Raw genomic sequence first — 20471 nt, 5'->3', positions numbered from 1 at the left:
CTGCTCCTCTGAGAAGAATCTGGAAACATCTGTAAATGCTGCCATGCTGCGGGCCGGAGCGCAGACACTGAACGCACAGCTGAGATATCCATCACTATTGTGTGTGTGTGCCAGCTGGTCACAGACCCCCCCCCCCTTGTGGTGCCCACATTAATGACCCCGGGGCGCTCACCCTGGCCTCGTGTGATGGGGATCACGTCCTTGGCGGAAGGAGAGTTGCAGTGGATCTTGCTATCCTCTATGTGTCCCTCCATCTCTGTGAAATCCTCGAAGGAGCAGTTCACCCCGGTGGAGAGGTCAGGGACGTTCCAGGCTTGTAAAACCATCTGCACACAGAGAGGAAAAAAAAAAAAAAAATGAGGCCCCGAAGCACACGGCGTCCTGTTTAACCATCCAATCATGTGATCATTAAATGGCCTCAATCAGGGCACGCTATTAGACAACTGCCGTGCAAACTTAATGCAGACGGTCACATTGAGGCTGAGTGTAGACTCACCGGGACATCAGACATGGTGACGGAGATGTTCTTGGGGTGCACCGTCAGCTGGACGCACTGCCGCTGGTCGGTGGTAAAACGGTGAAGCTCATCTGCCCGCTCACACTTGTCTTTCCGAGAACACCTGAAAACGCATTAAAAAAAAAAAAAAAAAAAAAAAAAGTTCAAATAAATGATGGTGCAGCTCATTTTTCAGGCTTTACATACATCTCAGAGGGCCTGAAATATCATCAAATATTACCTAGATCAGTGATGGTGAACCTTGGCACCCCAGATGTTTTGGAACTACATTTCCCATGGTGCTCCACTACACTGCAGAGTGCATGACCATCATGGGAAATATAGTTCCAAAACATCTGGGGTGCCAAGGTTCGCCATCACTGACCTAGATCATCTCCCCACCTGTCCACCCCCTGCCCCCCCCCCCCCCCCCCCCCCCCATGGACAACGGCAACGTTACATTTCTGCTATGGCTTGGTTTCTTTGACAGCGACATTTTTATTACTTAACTGCTTGCTGCCCACCCACAGCACATCTACGGTGGGTGACACAACCAGGCTAGGCCATTTACCTGTACATTACAGCCTTTCTTCAGGGTTTCGAGCACACGCCCCCTGCTGTGATTGGACACAGCACGAATTTGTCAGGTTTCAGCCAAAGGATTTTGGCTGTATGCCTGCTGATCAGCTGTATCTAATCCCAACACAGAGTCCTGTGTCAACAAACACACAAGACTCTGTGTACACAGATCAGCATTCTGGCTGTTTCTTCTCCCTGAAAAGCAGGTAGAAAAAGAAAAAACAGCCAAATCTGTGCAGCACACATTACACTTGTTTGGCACAAAGTTAACACCTTGATGTTAACTCATTTCCCGACAGTGTCATTGGCCTAGCAGTAAAAAGAGTCGCTGGTTCGAATCCCAACCACGACACTACCTGCCTGGAGTTTGCATGTTATCCCTGTGCCTGCGTGGGTTTCCTCCGGGTACTCCGGTTTCCTCCTAATCTAGGTTAATTGGCTTCTGTCCAAAATTGGCCCTAGTATATGAATGTGAGTTGGGGATCTTAGATTGTGGGCTCCTTGAGGGTAGGGACCGATGTGAGTGTGCGATGTATGTGTGGAGCGCCGCGTAAAAATTGGCAGCGCTATATGGGTACCTTAAATAATAATATAATAGATGAGCATCTTAATGAGACACAATGTACAGGGAAAGGGACAATTATAGACACTCACTCAGGTTGAACTGGATGGACTGGTGTCTTTATTCAACCTTACTATGTAACTATATATACACTATAGTTTGTAGATGCTGTACATTTCTCACAAACCAATTTATATACACTTACTGGGGCTTTCTTTTTACCAGAGACATGTAGCAGAATATATCTTAGCCTACATTTATGAAGAAATGTGTTTATTTTATTTTTTTACATTGTTCCTGTGTTGACAAGGCTTATAAAAATTGTTACTTTGTATCCATTTTCTCCCCTCTGAACATACTTTGTATCTCTCATTCTTAGAACAATATTTATAAACAATGTTACTTTGTATCTCTCCATCTTTGAACAATATTTATAAACAAACAATGTTACTTTGCATCTCTCTATCTTCCCAGCTGAACAATATTTATAAAACTATATTACTTTGTAGCTCTATCCCCCATCTGAACAATGTCTGTTTATAAAATACTGTCATGGTGGATAAAAATTGATGATTTCTTTTTTTAAATCTGAAAAATCAGATTCTTTTTAAATATAAAATTGGATTTTTTTGATTTTTAGAGAGAAAATTGAGTACTGTCCGTGATACTTTTTTTTATTTACACTAACATATCATTTTTCATGGACGAGCTTTCGAGGTGTGTCCCCGAAGGTCCAAGCAGTACTGATTCACAAAAGTTTTAGCAGAAGGTAAAATGTTAAAACAAAACAAAAAAATCTACTTAAAAAAAAAAGTATCATGGACAGTGCTCAATTTTCTCTGTCACAATTGCACTAATATGGTTTCAATAACCCCAAGTTTGATTTGTATCAAATTAATTTTAATTAAATGCTTTTGGAGTAAACATCTATCTTTTGCCCCTTACACACATTCTGAAAATCGAACTACAGATCGTCCATTTTTTTTTTTTTGTTTTGTTTGCATGCTAGTCGTATATCGAACATGAAGAGCTTACTAACTTTACGAAAATTTTGGTACGACAGAATAAAAAACATTTTTTTAAATCTGAAGGGATGTCATATGTTGTAGTGTATTTGTATTATATTTTCAGACGACAACTGCACTGATTAAACGAAAATCATACGATCTGGTATCGTACGAGAATAATTTTCATGCTCGTCTGATCAGATAATATCAGATTAACTATCGTGATTGGCTCTCGAAAGCTCTGTACTAACGCTTCGATTATCACGTGATCGCTTCGAAAGCGGTATTTTTTTGTACAATTTTTAGATCGTGTGTACAGGGCATACGGATAGTTTTCTATTTAAAGATACATTAATAATTTAGTTTATTCAGCATGAACTGGAGCTTAGTTATGTAGCATGAGGCTGTATATTCTGCAATAGTTACATTTTTGGTAAACTCAATCAAAGGATATACAAGCTCTGCAAGCTAAGATAATATGCACTGCATTTGGCGCATTCACACAATCTCACAGTAATCATGAGATAAAACAAAGTTCAGGAATATTCCTTTATCCCATTGTTTTGCAAATCTATGTACACTACAAACTGTATGATTGAATCGGTTCTGATATTGCTGTTTTACTAACCTGACAGCTTATTATTCTAAATAGGAAACCTTCATTTTGTTTACAAATATTAAAGATTCCAACTACCAGCAAGAATGAGTCCTTACATTTGAAGAGCACCTGTCATTTCAGATCCATCATGGCAGCGCCTGTTAGCGGCATCCAATCACCTGCTGTCGCCACGTCCCTCACCTTGCCGCGTCACAGCCGCATCACCAGCCATCCCATTAAAGTGAATAGGACTGTCGGTGAGTCAACAGCGGGTCAGAGGAGGAGCTGCTGTGGGACAGAGATGACAGCTGCTCTTTAAAAATTATGATTTCAATCAAGTGAATTTAAATCAAGCCTTTTTACTAGTGATTTAAATCAAATCCACCCTGAACACTATGTTATTTTGTATTTGTTTATCATCTGTCTTGACAATGATTATAAGCAGTGTTACTGTATATATCTACAGTTATGGACGAAATTGTTGGCACCCCAGAAATGTTTCCAGAAAATCAAGTATTTCTCACAGAAAAGTATTGCAATAACACATGTTTTGCTATACACATGTTTATTCCCTTTGTGTGTATTGGAACAAAACAAAAAAGGGAGGAAAAAAAGCAAATTGGACATAATGTCACACAAAACTCCAAAAATGGGCTGGTCAAAATTCTTGACACCCTTTCAAAATTGTGGATAAATCAGATTGTTTCAAGCATGTGATGCTCCTTTAAACTCACCTGGAGAAATACTTGATTTTCTGGAAAAATGTCTGGGGTGCCAACAATTTCGGCCATGACTGTATATCTCCTATCTGAACAAGGTTTACAAACAACTTTACTATGCATCTCTCATCTGAACAATGTTTTTAAACACCATGTCAGATGGCCCATGATTTGACAGCAGCTGTATTCACAGAGCAATCCCTGGCTGTCATTTTGACAGCAGGGAATTGCCGACAAGTCCTGGGAGGGAAGCAGCAGTGAGGAGACACAGCAAGGTCTTTACACACACCCTGTATACTATTTATATTTGTAGGCTTGCGCGGCATGCAGCTCGTCTACAACTGGTAACAGAAAATCAGAAAACAACACAAAGAATATAAAGGACCAGACATTACTTCTAGGAACAGCAGCATGCAATGATATGAAGATGAAATGGGAAGTGTGTCTTTCTGCAATGGAAGGTCCTCTTTACAGAGTCGGAGGCTCCCGTGGTAGGATTCTTTTTCTCTATTCTGTGCTTTAAATCTCTCCCTGAAGCCCATAATGAAGACATCTCTCTCTCTCTGGCAGCCCAACTCCACAATTATTTATTCTTCATATTTATAATTTATTAGGGGAAGCGGGAGGGCGATATATGGCTTTATAACAGGAAAAGTCTGGTGAGGATATGTTGCGGCTGAAAAAAAAAAAAAAAAAAAAAAACCTGTCTAGAACTTTACTTGCCGGCATTTATGAAAATCGGGCCGACCTGTGTTCCAAACCATTTGCCGTCCACTCCGCGGTCACACAAAGCCGCGTGTGGCACGGTGTTCGGTGGTCAGGCGAGCTACTTTAATTGGCTCTCCAGACAGGCGTTTAGAGGTGAGGAGGCAGCAGGGTAAGGTGAGAAGACTTTCCATCACACGCCAAGTGCCCGGCAGGAGAGCTGACAGCTGAACGATCCGGCACAAGACAACAGAGGAATTAATGCCGCCGACTTGACAGCTCTCCTGTCCCAAAAATCCGACATGATCCCTCGCTCACGCCACGTCCGCTACATGCAATCTCTGCCAGACTGGACACTTAAAGCGCGTCTGCTTGGCAAGACTGGCAGCTCCATACCTTGGGGGATTAGCAGCCCCTGGAGCAGCCAAACATGTCCGGCCGTCACTCACCGCAAAGGGAAAAGAAAAAAAGAAAGAAACTGTTGTGTCCCAAAAAAAAAAAAAAATTAAAAAATTATTTTTTTTGGGGGGGGGGGGGGGGGGAGCAGGAAATTGTTCCAAATGTTACAATCTGTAAATATATTTCTTGGGAGGGAAGACAAAATTAAAGATGGCCATGCGGAATTTTGTTCAGATGGAATATCTTTCTCTAACACAATCCTTAGTGTTCATTCCGGAAAACCAAACTTACTATAATCCACATGTCCATCTCAAAAATAAAACTTTTGGAATGGCAATCGAACAAAATGGTCAGAGTTTTCATATAAATCTGTCCATAATGGAACTATTGAATGCTCCAACAAATGAGTTTGAATTTCCCCCAAGAATATTCTAACAAAGTTCTATTGGGGTATGGTCAGCTTTAGACTCTTAAGCAGGCCATACATTAGAGTATTTTTTACAATCTCTGTACAATTCACTTTAGATCAACTGAGGTGTCATCTGGGTTCCCCCAAAATGCTATGAGCACAACACTCAGTTTGCTTTGGATCAATGTCATGAGTTTAATGGTGAGGGCGAGCCGTCCGGCAACACCGTAACCACAAATGATGCTCTAGGGCAGTGACGGCAAACCTTGGCACCCTAGATGTTTTGGAACTACATTTCCCATGATGCTCCACTACACTGCAGAGTGCCAGAGCATCATGGGAAATGTAGTTCCAAAATATCTGGGGTGCCAAGGTTCACCATCACTGCTCTAGGGGATGTATGGCATAATTTGTTGCTATGGTGTTGGTGGATGGGCCGTCTGCAACTCTTGATGCCGATCTAGGGCAGGCGGCATGCAGGGGCGCCCCTTAGCATTTAGGAGAGGATGCAAGTGTAGATCATCCAGACTCACTCCACCTGTCGCACTGCTGCACCCAAAAGGTAGGGATCAGATGTGAAAAAGGGACTGTGTGCTTGGGGGGGGGGGGGGTGCTCTGTTATAGGAGGCTTTGATGTACAGGGAGACCTCTGATGTGTGTGTGTGTGTGTGTGTGGGGGGGGTTCTGATGTAGAGGGAGACCTCAGAGGTTTAAGGAGTGGGTTCTGATGAATATTGGGGAGGGGCTCGGATGTATAGGGAGACATATAAGGTAAAAAGGGGGGATGGGGCTCTGATGTATAGAGAGACCTCTGACATAAAGGGGGAACTCTGTCTGAAGAGACCTTTGACATAAAGGGGGCACTTTGATGTATGGGGAAACCTCTGATATAAAGGGGGGGTGGGGTGCTCTGATGCATATGAAGACCTCTGACATAAGGGGGGGGGAGACTCTAATGTATAGGAAGACCTCTGACATAAAGGGGGGACTCTGATGTCTGGGGAGATCTTTGATATAAGGGGGGGGGGGCTCTGATGTATTGGAAGACCTCTGACAAAGGGGGACTGATGTCTGGGGAGAACTTTGATGTAAAGGGGGCTCTGATGTGTAAGGTGACCTCTGAGGTAAAGGGGGGGACACTCTGATGTCTGTAGAGACCTCTGACATAAAGGAGGGGGTCAAATGTATAGGGAGACCTCTGATGTAAGGGGGGGGCTTTGATGTATAGGAAGATCTCTGACATAAAGGGGGAACTCTGTCTGAAGAGACCTTTGACATAAAGGGGGCACTTTGATGTATGGGGAAACCTCTGATATAAAGGGGGGGTGGGGTGCTCTGATGCATATGAAGACCTCTGACATAAGGGGGGGGAGACTCTAATGTATAGGAAGACCTCTGACATAAAGGGGGGACTCTGATGTCTGGGGAGACCTTTGACGTAAAGGAAGGGGGTGCTTTGGTGTATGGGGAGACCTCTGATGTAAAGGGGGCGCTCCGATATGGAAGGGGGTGCTTTGGTGTATGGGGAGACCTCTGACGTAAAGGGGGCGCTCCGATATGGAAAGGGGGTGCTTTGGTGTATGGGGAGACCTCTGACGTAAAGGGGGCGCTCCGATATGGAAGGGGGTGCTTTGGTGTATGGGGAGACCTCTGACGTAAAGGGGGCGCTCCGATATGGAAGGGGGTGCTTTGGTGTATGGGGAGACCTCTGATGTAAAGGGGGCGCTCCGATATGGAAAGGGGGTGCTTTGGTGTATGGGGAGACCTCTGATGTAAAGGGGGCGCTCCGATATGGAAAGGGGGTGCTTTGGTGTATGGGGAGATCGCTGACATAAAGGGGGCGCTCCGATATGGAAGGGGGTGCTTTGGTGTATGGGGAGACCTCTGACGTAAAGGGGGCACTCCGATATGGAAGGGGGTGCTTTGGTGTATGGGGAGACCTCTGATGTAAAGGGGGCGCGCCGATATGAAGTTAATTTCATCCAGAGTTGACCGTAAATTATTGATTTAGACCAGCTTCCCAATAGCAACACTGGTGGTCCATGCCTGGGCAATACGTGTTGGCATGGCTGCTCTAGTCTCTAGGGGGGGGGTTATATGCTGAAGTGACAACACAGGAGCACAACTCTGAGACAGGGGGACAGAGTGCTGTCAAACAGAACAAGGACCTACCCGGAAGGATTACCAGATATTTTAATGAAAGCTAAAGATTTAAAAATATTAAAAATTACTTTTTTAAATCATATTATGTTAAAGCTTTATGCAATTTTAGTGACTGGAGATACTAGAAGTGCTCTAATCCGATATATTATTAGATGAAGTTTTGATTTCACTGCCTTAATAATATTAAAAAAAAAAGTCTGATGAAAGTGGGAAGCCAACATCCCTTCCTTGCCGATTTCTTGAAGGACGTGTTCTACGGCCAGTGAAGGACAACTCGGCCACTTCTTCTGTTCTTGAACAGTCCTGGAAGTATTCCAGTCTGCCAGTAAAATGACAATTTCCCAGCCCGTTGTTTACACACTGACCCATCTTCCTGTGGGATTACACCGCAAACCACTTCCGCCGTCACCTGCGCGGATTGATGTGGCAATTGACATAATGTCGATGGTGTGCCAGGTTAAGAGTCAGACGGGCGTGTTGTTTTTCCATTGACCCTGCCAAGAGCCCAGCTCTTCTGGAGCATTAGACAGAACAAATACGATATAATCCTCCCATAAACCCCAAATGTAATATTCTGTGAAGGGATTACTTGCAGTTATATGAACATCAAGTTCTTTGAAGCAGTTTACTTGGGGGGATACCTCCAGCTGTATGTAAGGCGTTCCTTAGGGCTGTACACATACCACAGCTATGCTTAATGGCCACTGCAAAAATAAAAAACGGCATGTCGTAATGCACGCAATTGTGGCGCGGTAGTGCAGCATTTACCAGGTTAACTCCGGTGGTGAGGAGGCGACATAGCGACTCCTCGTGGCCTGTAAAAATGCTCTCTGATGAATGATCAAATGCCAATCGCTCTTCAGAGGGCACTGTACATGTGAATAAGCCCTTATTAAGCTTGTGTCTGGAGTATAGGCAGAGGCAGGATTTTGCGTCCTCATGTAAAAGCTGCCCCCGTAGACAATCGTGATGAATGGTGGAGGAAGAAGAAGAAGAAGAAGAATAGCAGGAATAAAATGGAAGTCACACAGATCCACAGAATGGAAGAAGCAGGGCAGGGAGATTCGTGCACTACAGATCTGCAGATGCAGCTTCCTCTCCAGCAAGGAGAACAGTGAGCAGCACATCATTAAAGCTGGCCATAGATGGATCAAAATTCGGCCCGGTCAGCAGGGACTGAACAAATTTTCATCCATCTATTGCTGTTCTCATTTTAAAGGATCTTATAATCTACTTCTCTCAAATGGGATTGATGGTAAATCTTTGTTCAATCAGGGCCTATAGCCAATCGGCTGAAGTGCTGATCAGTGTATTCTGACAGCGGAGGAGTCATCCCTACTGTCAGTCATCTATGGCTAGCTTTACGCCAAATCTGGTTAGACTAGAAGTCATAGGCAGCAGGGCCCTAGATGATCTCACACTGCAGATACAGAGCTATGAAGCTCAAGGCACAGAAAGTGCACTATTATTCAGGAACAATTTAGGACAAAAAGTTTGTTTTTCCGAAATGTAGAGGCACAATAATTCTAGGTGTTCACTATAGCACTGGTCTCCAAACTGCGACCTTTTGCTAGCCTTTATCCGGCCCTTGAGGCACTCTTCCTCCCAATGATATCAGGCGCTATTCCTCCCACTGGCACCAACGGAGGGGCATAATTCCTGCCACTGACACTAATGATGGGGCACTATTCTTCCCACTGGCACCAACAATGGGGCACTATTTCTCCCAATGATACCAACAATGGGGCACTATTTCTCCCAATGATACCAACAATGGGGCACTATTTCTCCGAATGATACCAACAATGGGGCACTATTTCTTCCACTGATACCAATGATGGGGCACTATTCTTCCCACTGACACAGTTTTCTCCTACTAACAACAATGATGGAGCTCAATTCCTCCCACTGACACCAATGATGGGACACTATTCCTCCCACTGACACCAATGATGGGACACTATTCCTCCCACTGACACCAATGATGGGGCACCAATTCCTCCCACTAACAAAAACAATGGGGCATGGTTTCTTCAACTAATACCAATGATGGGGCACTACTCCTCCTCCTAATGACCACCATGTTTAGTCTCACTGATCCTGGGACTGGTATATTTTCTATCCCCATCAGCCACAATCCGGACCCCCCCAAAAGTTTGAAGGACAGTATACTGGCCCCTTTGAAAAATTTAGAGACCCCTTTCTCTATAAGATACCAAATCAAATCTCCACTTTTTTAATTCATATCCACTTTAATCTTCCATGATGGTGAGATTTATAAAAAAAAATTAAAAATACACAGACTTTAACAACACAAACATGCAGACGTGCGACTTATACGGCGTTTATATGAGATTTGATACACATTTCCATTGTTTGTCTAATGCCCTCCTCTTTGAAGCAGACAAATAATCCAGATCTCTAGGAATGGCCACCTGCTTTATATGATAAATGTGTCCTCTCACAACCATTTTATCATGCTCATGTCCTTGGGAAAAAAAAACAACAACTGGCTAGGGCAGAAAAATGCGGCAGTCCCATCTCCTCCACACCTGGCCTAAATTACCGCTCCTCGCTTTGCTGGTCTCCCGCGGGACTCGGGACCGGTGCGCGGAGCCTCAGGAGGGAGGAAACCGACGCTATTTAAAGAGCAAGACTGAAAGGGGCTGTCAGTGACGGCAGGGCACGCCGCCTTGTGCGGGGTCCCCCGGGGAGAGCGACGGGAGAAGCAGCCCTACTTACGTGTTGTGCAGCACACACCAGCCGCAGTGAGGGTCCCGGGAGCCCAGGCAGGTGTCACAACTCTCATACTGCTCACAGCTTTCCACCGGCACCCGCGTCGCCTGAAAAAGAGAGCGGAGGAGATCAGCATTAGACCAACACAGGCGTTAATGTCACACTGACCCATGCTATCCTAATAAACAACTTACAAAAGGGCTACTAAAAATCCATTATAGAAAGAGGAGCCAGGATATGTTATCCCCTGAAAGCGGACCTGGTATCTGTTACATTTTTTTTCCACATTCAGTGCATACATTCTAAGCAGTGTGCGATTTTAACACTTCCAGGTATTTATAACATCACACAGTGATCACAGTTCTTCCCCTGACCGTGCCTTTGTCTATTTTTTTTTTCTCCACAATCACATAAATACTGTTATCTGTGCAGTTGTTGACAATCGTTTGACACAAATCAGCCCCTGCTTCAGCTTTGCTACTAAATTACAATGTTGCAGTCTGATCACTGGAGGGATCTGCTTGTAGCAGGCTGAAGATGTCATCTCAGCCGTGGCAAGAGCGCAAGGATAACTTTTTTAGTAATAAAAGGCGGAGCTAAAATTGTTGGTGTCGGACCCCAGGAACAGAAGCAAGTACAGTAAAACCTTGGATTGCGAGCATAATGCGTTCCGGAAACTTGCTTGTAATCCAAAGCACTTGTATAGCAAAGCGAATTTCCCCATAAGAAATAATGGAAACTCAGATGATTCGTTCCACAACCATTTATTTATAGGTCCTTCAGTTTATAGTCCATATAAAAAGATTATAGCAATGTGATCGGTTGTGTAACCATAAAAATGTCCATCCACAAATGGAAGCCTCCACAAGGGGATTAGAAGCAAAATCCAGCAGGAGCTCCAGAGTATAAAAGAGAAGAGAGGAGCCTCTAAGTGTAGCAATATGGTTACATTTAATGAAGGTACAACATTTAGCAACTCACATGGTTGATGATGGTTGATGATTGATCTAAGTATGCAGGCATCCGGGGTAAAGCTGTCCACATAGACCGTCCTCCTCACCGCCGACTCTCACCGCTGTCAGTCTGCAATCGTGACCGGGAAGACTACCCTGCAGTAGAGCGATCTGAAAGCGAGGCTTGAAACGCTCGTGTAGCGCAGAGTGGAAGGAAAGACGTTGATGGCGGTGTGGAGGACGGTCTATGTGGACAGCTTTACCCCAGATGCCTGCATACTTAGATGTGCCTCTATTTATCATTAACTATGTGAGTTGCTAAATATTGTACCTTCATTAACCCCTCGCCGACCAGCCGCCGTCATGATCACGCGAGCCGTCGTAGCTGTACGTCGGCTCCTTGAAGCTGGATATCAGGCGCACGCGCCCGTTGCACTGCGGGGGTGCCGAAGCTCGTGACCCGCGGTCGCGATGACCGCCAGCCACGAGCGATGGCGGGCACGAGAGGCAGAACACGGACGGGTGTGTGTAAACACACAAATCCCTGATCTGTGAGGAGAGCGCAAAAATTACCCCCCAGAGGAAAGGAACTTTAAAGGCAACACAAAATGTAAAAATAAAGTCATTTATTACAAATTTTATACAATATATCAAACATTATACATCAATATCAATTTTACAAATTCATTAAAAAAAACATCTGATCTGTGAGGAGAGGAGTGACAGATCGGGACTCCCTAATAGCTAGGAACCACGATCTGTCATCTCCTCTAGGTCAGTCCCCTCCCCCTGCAGTTAGAACACAGAGAGGGAACACAGTTAACCCCTTGATCGCCCCCTAGTGTTAACCCCTTCCCTGCCAGTGACATTTACACAGTAATCAGTGCATTTTTATAGCACTGATCGCTGTATAATTGTCAATGGTCCCAAAAATGTGTCAAAAGTGTCCACCATAATGTCGCAGTCACGATAAAAATCACAGATCGCCACCAATACTAGTAAAAAAAATTAAATAAATAATAAAAAAAAGCCATAAATCTATCCCCTATTTTGTAGACACTATAACTTTTGCGCAAACAGATCAATATACGCTTATCTCGGTTTTTATGTTCAAAAATATGTAGAAGAATACATATCGGCCTAAACTGAGAAAAAAAATAGCTTTTTTACAAAAAAATTCGGGATATTTATTATAGCAAAAAGTACAAAATATTGTGTTTTTTTCAGAATTGTCAGTTATTTTTTGTTTATAGCGCAAAAAAAAAAAAAAAAAAAAAAAAACACGCAGAGGTGATCAAATACCACCAAAAGAAATCTCTATTTGTGGGGAAAAAAGAACGTCAATTTTGTTTGGGTGCAACGTCGCACGACCGCGCACTTGTCAGTTAAATTGGCGCAGTGCCGAATCGCAAAAAATGCTCTGGTCATTGAGCAGCAAAAACTTCCGGGGGCTGACGTGGTTAAATGTAACCACATTGCTACACTTAGAGGCGCCTCACTTCTCTTTATAGGCTCTGTTCACATCTAGGCGTTGCTATTTTACAGCCGTTTTTCTGGCTTTTTTTGGGCTTTTTTGCTGAGTTTTGCAGCATTTTTGTACAGGTGCTTTCAAGGTTAAAAGGTCACCAATGTAAAAGCAGTAAAACGCCTGTAATCTGCCAAAAAAGAAGCTCCTGTACTTTTTTTTTTTTAACGACGGGCATTTCGCTTCAGGCGACAGAACACTGAGATGTAAACAGGGGCCATTGAAATGAATGGGATTTGTCTGGTTGGGCGTTTTTAGAGCTGAGGCTTACAGCAGAAAAACGCACAAAAACGCCTCCATGTGAACGGAGCCTTATATATGGAGTTGTGACGTGACGCTACTTGTATATCAAGACATCGCTTGTTTATCAAGTCAAAATTTATTTTTAAAAAAATTTGTTCGTCTTGCAAAACGCTCTCAGCCCAAGTTACCCTCAATCCAAGGTTTTACTGTATTTCAGATTTTGGTTCTGCTTTAAAAGAAAAATATCCCAGAAAACAAGTCTTATATTTTATTAGTGTCCATGTCACCGATCTCACTAATGATCTCGCGCAGATCCTAATCTGGAGCCATCCTCCCGGCTCAGAGATAATTTCCGTATAATGTAGAAGAAAGGGGCTCATTAAACAGGAGGAGTGCAGAGAAGTGTGAGAACAGAATGTGTATGGAATGGGGGAGATCTGATGAGACCCCCGAGCCGGCAGAACGGAGGGCGAGCCCATGTCAGGGGGGGATCTGATATCCAGTTTCTGGTTTTAAAAAATACATTTGTTTCACATTAATGATATTACAGAATATGATTTGGATTACCTTTTATAATATACCATGAATAATTGTATTTATTATTATAATATTGGTATATTATAATACATAATATAGTATACCATTAATAAATGCTTTATAATGATGCTATATAACAATCATTTTATTATATTACAATATAATATAAACAACAAATAGGATTATTAATTGTATATTATAATGATGGTATAGAACAGGGGTCTCCAAACTGCAGCCCGGGGGCCAGATGTGGCCCTTTGCTTGCTTTTATCTGGCCCCCTGGCAATATTTCATCCACCAATACCGGGGGGCAAAATTCTCCCCACTGACACCAATGAAGGGGGTACATTTCCTCCCACTGATACCAATGATGGAGCATTATTCCTTTCAATGACACCAACTATGGGGCACAATGATATCAACAGTGGGGCACAATTCCTTTCCATGACATCAATGATGGGGCACAATTCCTCTCAATGACACCAACTATGGGGCCACATTAATGATCGGGTACAATTCCTCTTGATGAACCCAACGGTGGGGCACAATGATATCAATGGTGGGGCACAATTCCTCTCAATGACACCAACTATGGGGCACAATGATATCAACGGTGGGGCACAATTCCGCTCAATGACACCAACTATGGGGCACAATTATATCAATGGTGAGGCACAATTCCTCTCAATGACACCAACAATGGGGCCAAATGGCATTAATGATGGGGTACAATTCCTCTGAATGACCCCAATGATGGGGCACAATGATTTTAATGATGGGGCACAATGATTTTAATGATGGGGCACAATTCCTTTCCATGACATCAATGATGGGGCACAATTCCTCTCAATGGCACCAACTATGGGGCCACATTAATGATGGGGTACAATTCCTCTTGATGACCCCAACGGTGGGGCACAATGAAATCAACGGTGGGGCACAATTCCGCTCAATGACACCAACTATGGGGCACAATTCCGCTCAAAGACACCAACTATGGGGCACAATTATATCAACGGTGGGGTACAATTCCTCTTAATGACCCCAACGATGGGGCTCAATGACATCAACAATGGGGCACAATTACTCTCAATGACATCAGCAATGGGGCACAATGACATCAATGATGGGGCACAATTCCTCCCACTGACACCAATAATGGGGAGCAATTCATCTGACTGAAACAAACAATGGGGCATCATTTTTTTCCCCACTGACGTCGGGACCTTTTCTACTTCCACTGATCACAGTCCGACCCCTAAAGTCTGAAGGACAGTAAACTGGCCTTTGTTTAGAAAGTTTGGAGACCCCTGATATAGAACATAATAATTTTATTTGATTACAATATAATATACTAGAACAAATAAGAGGTCCTACAAAGAAGAATGGGAGAAACTGCCTAAAAATAGTTGTGCCGAGCTCGTAGCATTATATGCAAAAAGACACTTGAGGCTGTAATTGGAGCCAAAGGGGCTTCACCAAAGTATTGACCAATGGCTGTGAATAATTCTGTATGTGGGATTTTGTTTGTTTTTTATAAATTTGCAAAGATTTCAAACAAACTTCTTTCGAGTTGTCATTATGGGGTATTGTTTGTAGAATTTTGAAGGAAATATTGAATTTAATCTATTTTGGAATAAGGCTGCAACATAACAAAATGTGGAAAAAGTGAAGCTCTGTGAATACTTTCCGAAGGCGCTGTAATGGCGAGTTTATGACATGAGCCCCACCGATGGGGTCTTTCGGAGGAAGTTCATGGAACGGGTTAAGAAAACATTGGGAAGGACGGAGAAACAAATGTAAGCAGCGGGTTGGTGAAGCTGTAAATCGGTCTCATTCACAATCTGGAATAAGAAGACAAAAGTAGCTCCTCAGCCCAAACATTGCTGAGATCATAGAGATCGACACCCCACTCAACAGCCTGATCAGGAACACACGCTGATTACATTTGCATGGAGACTGGGAGATTGGAGAAGAGGCACCGCCGTCTTGGGCGTCTCGCCTCCGCACTGCGATTTGCAGACCCGGGAACAAGAATTACTCAAGGTGATTTGGAAGTCCTGATTAGACCTGCCTGTATGATACCCGTCCTTCACCTCGCCCGCCATTACCTACCGCTACTGAAACTTCCATCATCAAGGTACCGCTGTGCCCAGTCCACCGCCTCAGTCTTCTGCAAATTGATGGGGGGGGGGGGGGACATTAGCGACAAAGTCACCTGTCTGACATCAGCCTAAGTCCTGATACTGACGCAGAATAAGTCTTGCACAGTTGCTTCTTTCCTGATCTGAAATGACTGACTCCGATTTCACTGCACACTGTGAGGTACAAGATGCATTACCTCATTTTCTGGCTGGAGGACATCCAGCATCATCTAGCCCTTTCCTGCCCCTTTCAATCACTGGATTTCATTTCTGGTAATCAGAGACTCAGAATCACACGTGGCTATTAGCAGCCTGAATGCAAACGCAGCCTTTCCAGGAATGTCCCCATCTCCAGACTGACACCCCCACCCCCATACAGGCATTATATTTGCATAACTCCTCCCACTGCTGGGGGGGGTTGTGAGGAGACTGAGGAAATGCTTCCTCCTGCCTGCAGAACACTGAATGAGTGACTTGTATAGTGCTACCTATGCGAACTGAATCGCCTCAGGGCGCTTTTTGTTGCTGGTGTCCATCTGCGGTATAGCGCAGTCCTTTACCCCGTGGGGTCCCGACACGCTTACAAACACATACACTGATATCATCTGAGCCCGGGCAAAGTCACTGGACTGAAGCTCAGTGATGGCTTCTCAATTATATGATTCAGAACAGCAGAGAATAAACTTCAGTAAAGAAAGCAAAGGAATTCCAAATAAGCTTGGGTCCATCAGAGTCCCCCCCCAACTCCCCCCTTTACATCAGCGTGCCTATCAGAGCCCCCTCTTTACATCAGCGTGCCCATCAGAGCCCCCCCCCTTTACATCAGCGTGCCCATCAGAGCCCCCCCTTTACATCACTGTGTCCATCAGAGCCCCCCCTTTACATCAGCGTGCCCATCAGAGCCCCCCCTTTACATCAGCGTGCCCATCAGAGCCCCCCCTTTACATCAGCGTGCCCATCAGAGCCCCCCCTTTACATCAGCGTGCCCATCAGAGCCCCCCCTTTACATCAGCGTGCCCATCAGAGCCCCCCCCTTTACATCAGCGTGCCCATCAGAGCCCCCCCTTTACATCAGCGTGCCCATCAGAGCCCCCCCTTTACATCAGCGTGCCCATCAGAGCCCCCCCTTTACATCAGCGTGCCCATCAGAGCCCCCCCTTTACATCAGCGTGCCCATCAGAGCCCCCCCTTTACATCAGCGTGCCCATCAGAGCCCCCCCTTTACATCAGCGTGCCCATCAGAGCCCCCCCTTTACGTCAGCGTGCCCATCAGAGCCCCCCTTACGTCAGCGTGCCCATCAGAGCCCCCCCCTTTACATCTGCGTGCCCATCAGAGCCCCCCCTTTACATCAGCGTGCCCATCAGAGCCCCCCCTTTACATCAGCGTGCCCATCAGAGCCCCCCCTTTACATCAGCGTGCCCATCAGAGCCCCCCTTACGTCAGTGTGCCCATCAGAGCCCCCCCCTTTACATCAGCGTGCCCATCAGAGCCCCCCCCTTTACATCAGCGTGCCCATCAGAGCCCCCCCTTTACATCAGCGTGCCCATCAGAGCCCCCCTTTACATCAGCGTGCCCATCAGAGCCCCCCCTTTACATCAGCGTGCCCATCAGAGCCCCCCCTTTACATCAGCGTGCCCATCAGAGCCCCCCTTTACATCAGCGTGCCCATCAGAGCCCCCCTTACGTCAGTGTGCCCATCAGAGCACCCCTTTACATCAGCGTGCCCATCAGAGTCCCCCTTTACATCAGAGTGCCCATCAGAGCCCTCCTTTACATCAGCGTGCCCATCAGAGCCCCCCTTAGGTCAGTGTGCCCATCAGAGCCCTCCTTTACATCAGCGTGCCCATCAGAGCCCCCCTTAGGTCAGTGTGCCCATCAGAGCCCTCCTTTACATCAGCGTGCCCATCAGAGTCACCATCAGAGTCCCCCTTTACATCAGAGTGCCCATCAGAGTCCTCCTTTACATCAGAGTGCCCATCAGAGTCCCCCTTTACATCAGAGTGCCCATCAGAGTCCCCCTTTACATCAGAGTGCCCAGAGTTCCCGTTTACATCAGAATGCCCATCAGACACCCCCCTTACATCAGAGGGCCAAAAAAAAAAAATTCTACAGCAGTCTGCATTTGGCCCGTAGGACATATTTTGGAGACTCCCAGGACAGAGTAGAGAGGAATTAGAACCTTTATCAGGTTGTTTTTGCTGCCGGTGTCCCTGGGAATAGAGGAGAAATCTTCCAATGGGGACATTAGTTGTGGTGACAACCAGGGATTCCCTCACATTGGGAGGGTTTTCCTCCTATTTTCTGTTGGGCTCAGATCACACCTATGTGTTTTTTTTATTGCTTTTTTGCAGAAACGCACTTGAGCCCATTTAACATGGATTCCTATGGGACACGTTCACATCTGTGCTTTTTTTTTTTCAGCTGTTGCGTTTTTGGAAAGGGTCAGGGACAAATAGAGGACACAGACCGTAATAAAAACTGACAGGGGGTCTAATCTCTCTCCACTCTATCCAAAACTGAAAAAAAAAGTTTCGCCTTTAATTATACTTTAATGCGATCTATTATGTGGGGGATTTATTACTGAAAGAGGCAAATTTGGATATCAGAAATTGTATAGATAACACGTACATCATTTAATACTATTTTTTTTTTCCAAGGTGGGCCCTGGGTCCAAAAGTGGGACGAGCGGTGCCGTCCTCAAAATGGCTGCCGGCAGACGGGGAAGACGGAACGCGTATTTGAAAAAACACATTTACTCGCTCACTGAAAGCGTTGAAGACATTTCTCCTCGGAGGACTTGGCTTGCTGAATACTCGACAGGCAAATAAAAAGACAATAACTGTTTTTGTCTTTCTTGCTGCTTCTTCCAGTTTTTTTCGGAGACGCTACATTAAATTCCGAATGTCTCGGCGTGTTCTTTGATAGAAGCGCGCTCCCTCCAGCTCTATCAATAAACACTCCTAAAGAGAGACGGCGAGGAGATTGTCTCTGGTACGGGGCGGCCCGCGTCTCTTCAATCCTGGAGAACACGGCAGACGCTTTCATCTGATACGCCAGGCGATGGCATTTATGAAACGCATTAATATTTGCCCGCGGGTGGTTAGGTAATTAAATCCCGCACAGAACGCCTTGTTAATTTACCCCGGTCTTCTCAAAATCTGGCGCGCCCCACAACAGGGACATTCGACTCCCGTGTGTCTTCGTTGGAGTACCTAAGATCTGCCAAATATAATATTTAAAGTGTAATTCCACCTTTTTTTTTTTTTTACCCAGATGAGATTTCTGATGTGACCTTCACATATTCACACACTCGCTGCTCCATCTTCTCGTTATTATATTACATACACAGATCTGTGGGCCCTCGGTATAGCAAGCTAAACAACTGCTGAGATAAAATTAATTAACCAAATTAACACAGAGGGCTCTCTGAATGTATAAATTACCCGTGACAGCCAGTAAACAGTGAAAAAAAAACAAAAAACGTATTTATCAGCATATAACACGCATAGACGTAAAACACGCACCTTCATTTTAGGAGGGAAGTTTCAGGAAAAAAAATAAATTTCAAATAAAGAACTTTGAAGCAAAGTAAGGGTCAGTGCCCATCAATGCAGCATCACCATTGCCCATCTGCAGCCTGATCAATGCCATCTGCAGCCTCACAATTGCCCTTCAATGCAGCTCGATCAATGCCCATCTGCAGCCTCACAATTGCCCATCAATGCCCATCTACAGCCTCACAATTGCCCATCAATGCAACTTGATCAATGCCCATCTGCAGCCTCACAATTGCCCATCAATGCAGCTTGATCAATGCCCATCTGCAGCCTCACAGTTGCCCATCAATGCAGCCTGATCAATGCCCATCTGTAGCCTCACAATTGCCCATCAATGCAGCCTGTTCAATGCCCATCTGCAGCCTCACAATTGCCTATCAATGCAGCCTGATCAATGCCCATCTGCAGCCTCACAATTGCCCATCAATGCAGCCTGTTCAATGCCCATCTGCAGCCCCACAATTGCCCATCGATGCAACTTGATCAATGCCCATCTGCAGCCTCACAATTGCCCATCAATTCCCATCTACAGCCTCACAATTGCCCATCAATGCAGCCTGATCAATGCCCATCTGCAGCCTTACAATTGCCCATCAATGCAGCCTGTTCAATGCCCATCTGCAGCCTCACAATTGCCTATCAATGCAGCTTGATCAATGCCCATCTGCAGCCTCACAAGTGCCCATCAATGCCCATCTGCAGCCTCACAATTGCCCATCAATGCAGCCTCACAATTGCCCATCAATACAGCTTGATCAATGCCCATCTGCAGCCTCACAATTGCCCATCAATGCAGCTTGATCAATGCCCATTTACAACCTTACAATTGCCCATCAATGCAGCTTGATCAATGCCTATATGTAGCCTCACCATTACCATGAATACAGCCTGATCAATGCCCATCTGCAGCCTCACCTCAGATTACTTCTGCCTCGGAGGGGACAGGGAGGGGGGCGGGACGAGAGCTGTCCGATTACATACAGCGAGAATCTCCCGTTTACCCGGCAGCCTCTTTAATACAAAGCCCCGCCTCCAGGAGACGGGACTTCCTATTACAGAGGCCGTTGCGTAAACAGCAGATTCTCGCTGTATGTAATATGACGGCGCTCATCCCGCCCCCCCTTCCCCGTTCCTTACT

The 20471-nt window shown here is 45.2% G+C and overlaps 1 protein-coding gene across 4 annotated transcripts in view; it reads right to left on the bottom strand.

Annotated features, from left to right (window-relative positions):
* The window catches only part of PLXNA1 (plexin A1), a 429988-nt gene that overhangs the window by 220236 nt on the left and 189281 nt on the right, over positions 1-20471 (bottom strand). For all 4 annotated transcript variants that reach the window (XM_073591927.1, XM_073591928.1, XM_073591929.1 and 1 more), the window contains exons 3-5: positions 10380-10480; positions 497-620; positions 173-326 (exon numbers count right to left, since the gene is read on the bottom strand). In XM_073591927.1, coding sequence (XP_073448028.1) covers positions 173-326; positions 497-620; positions 10380-10480 — 379 coding nt within the window. The remainder of the gene's footprint in view (positions 1-172; positions 327-496; positions 621-10379; positions 10481-20471) is intronic.

This window comes from Aquarana catesbeiana, linkage group LG07, assembly GCF_042186555.1.
Source record: "Aquarana catesbeiana isolate 2022-GZ linkage group LG07, ASM4218655v1, whole genome shotgun sequence".
Classification (NCBI taxonomy): Eukaryota; Metazoa; Chordata; class Amphibia; order Anura; family Ranidae; genus Aquarana; species Aquarana catesbeiana.
This window is presented reverse-complemented; position numbering and strand designations above follow the sequence as displayed.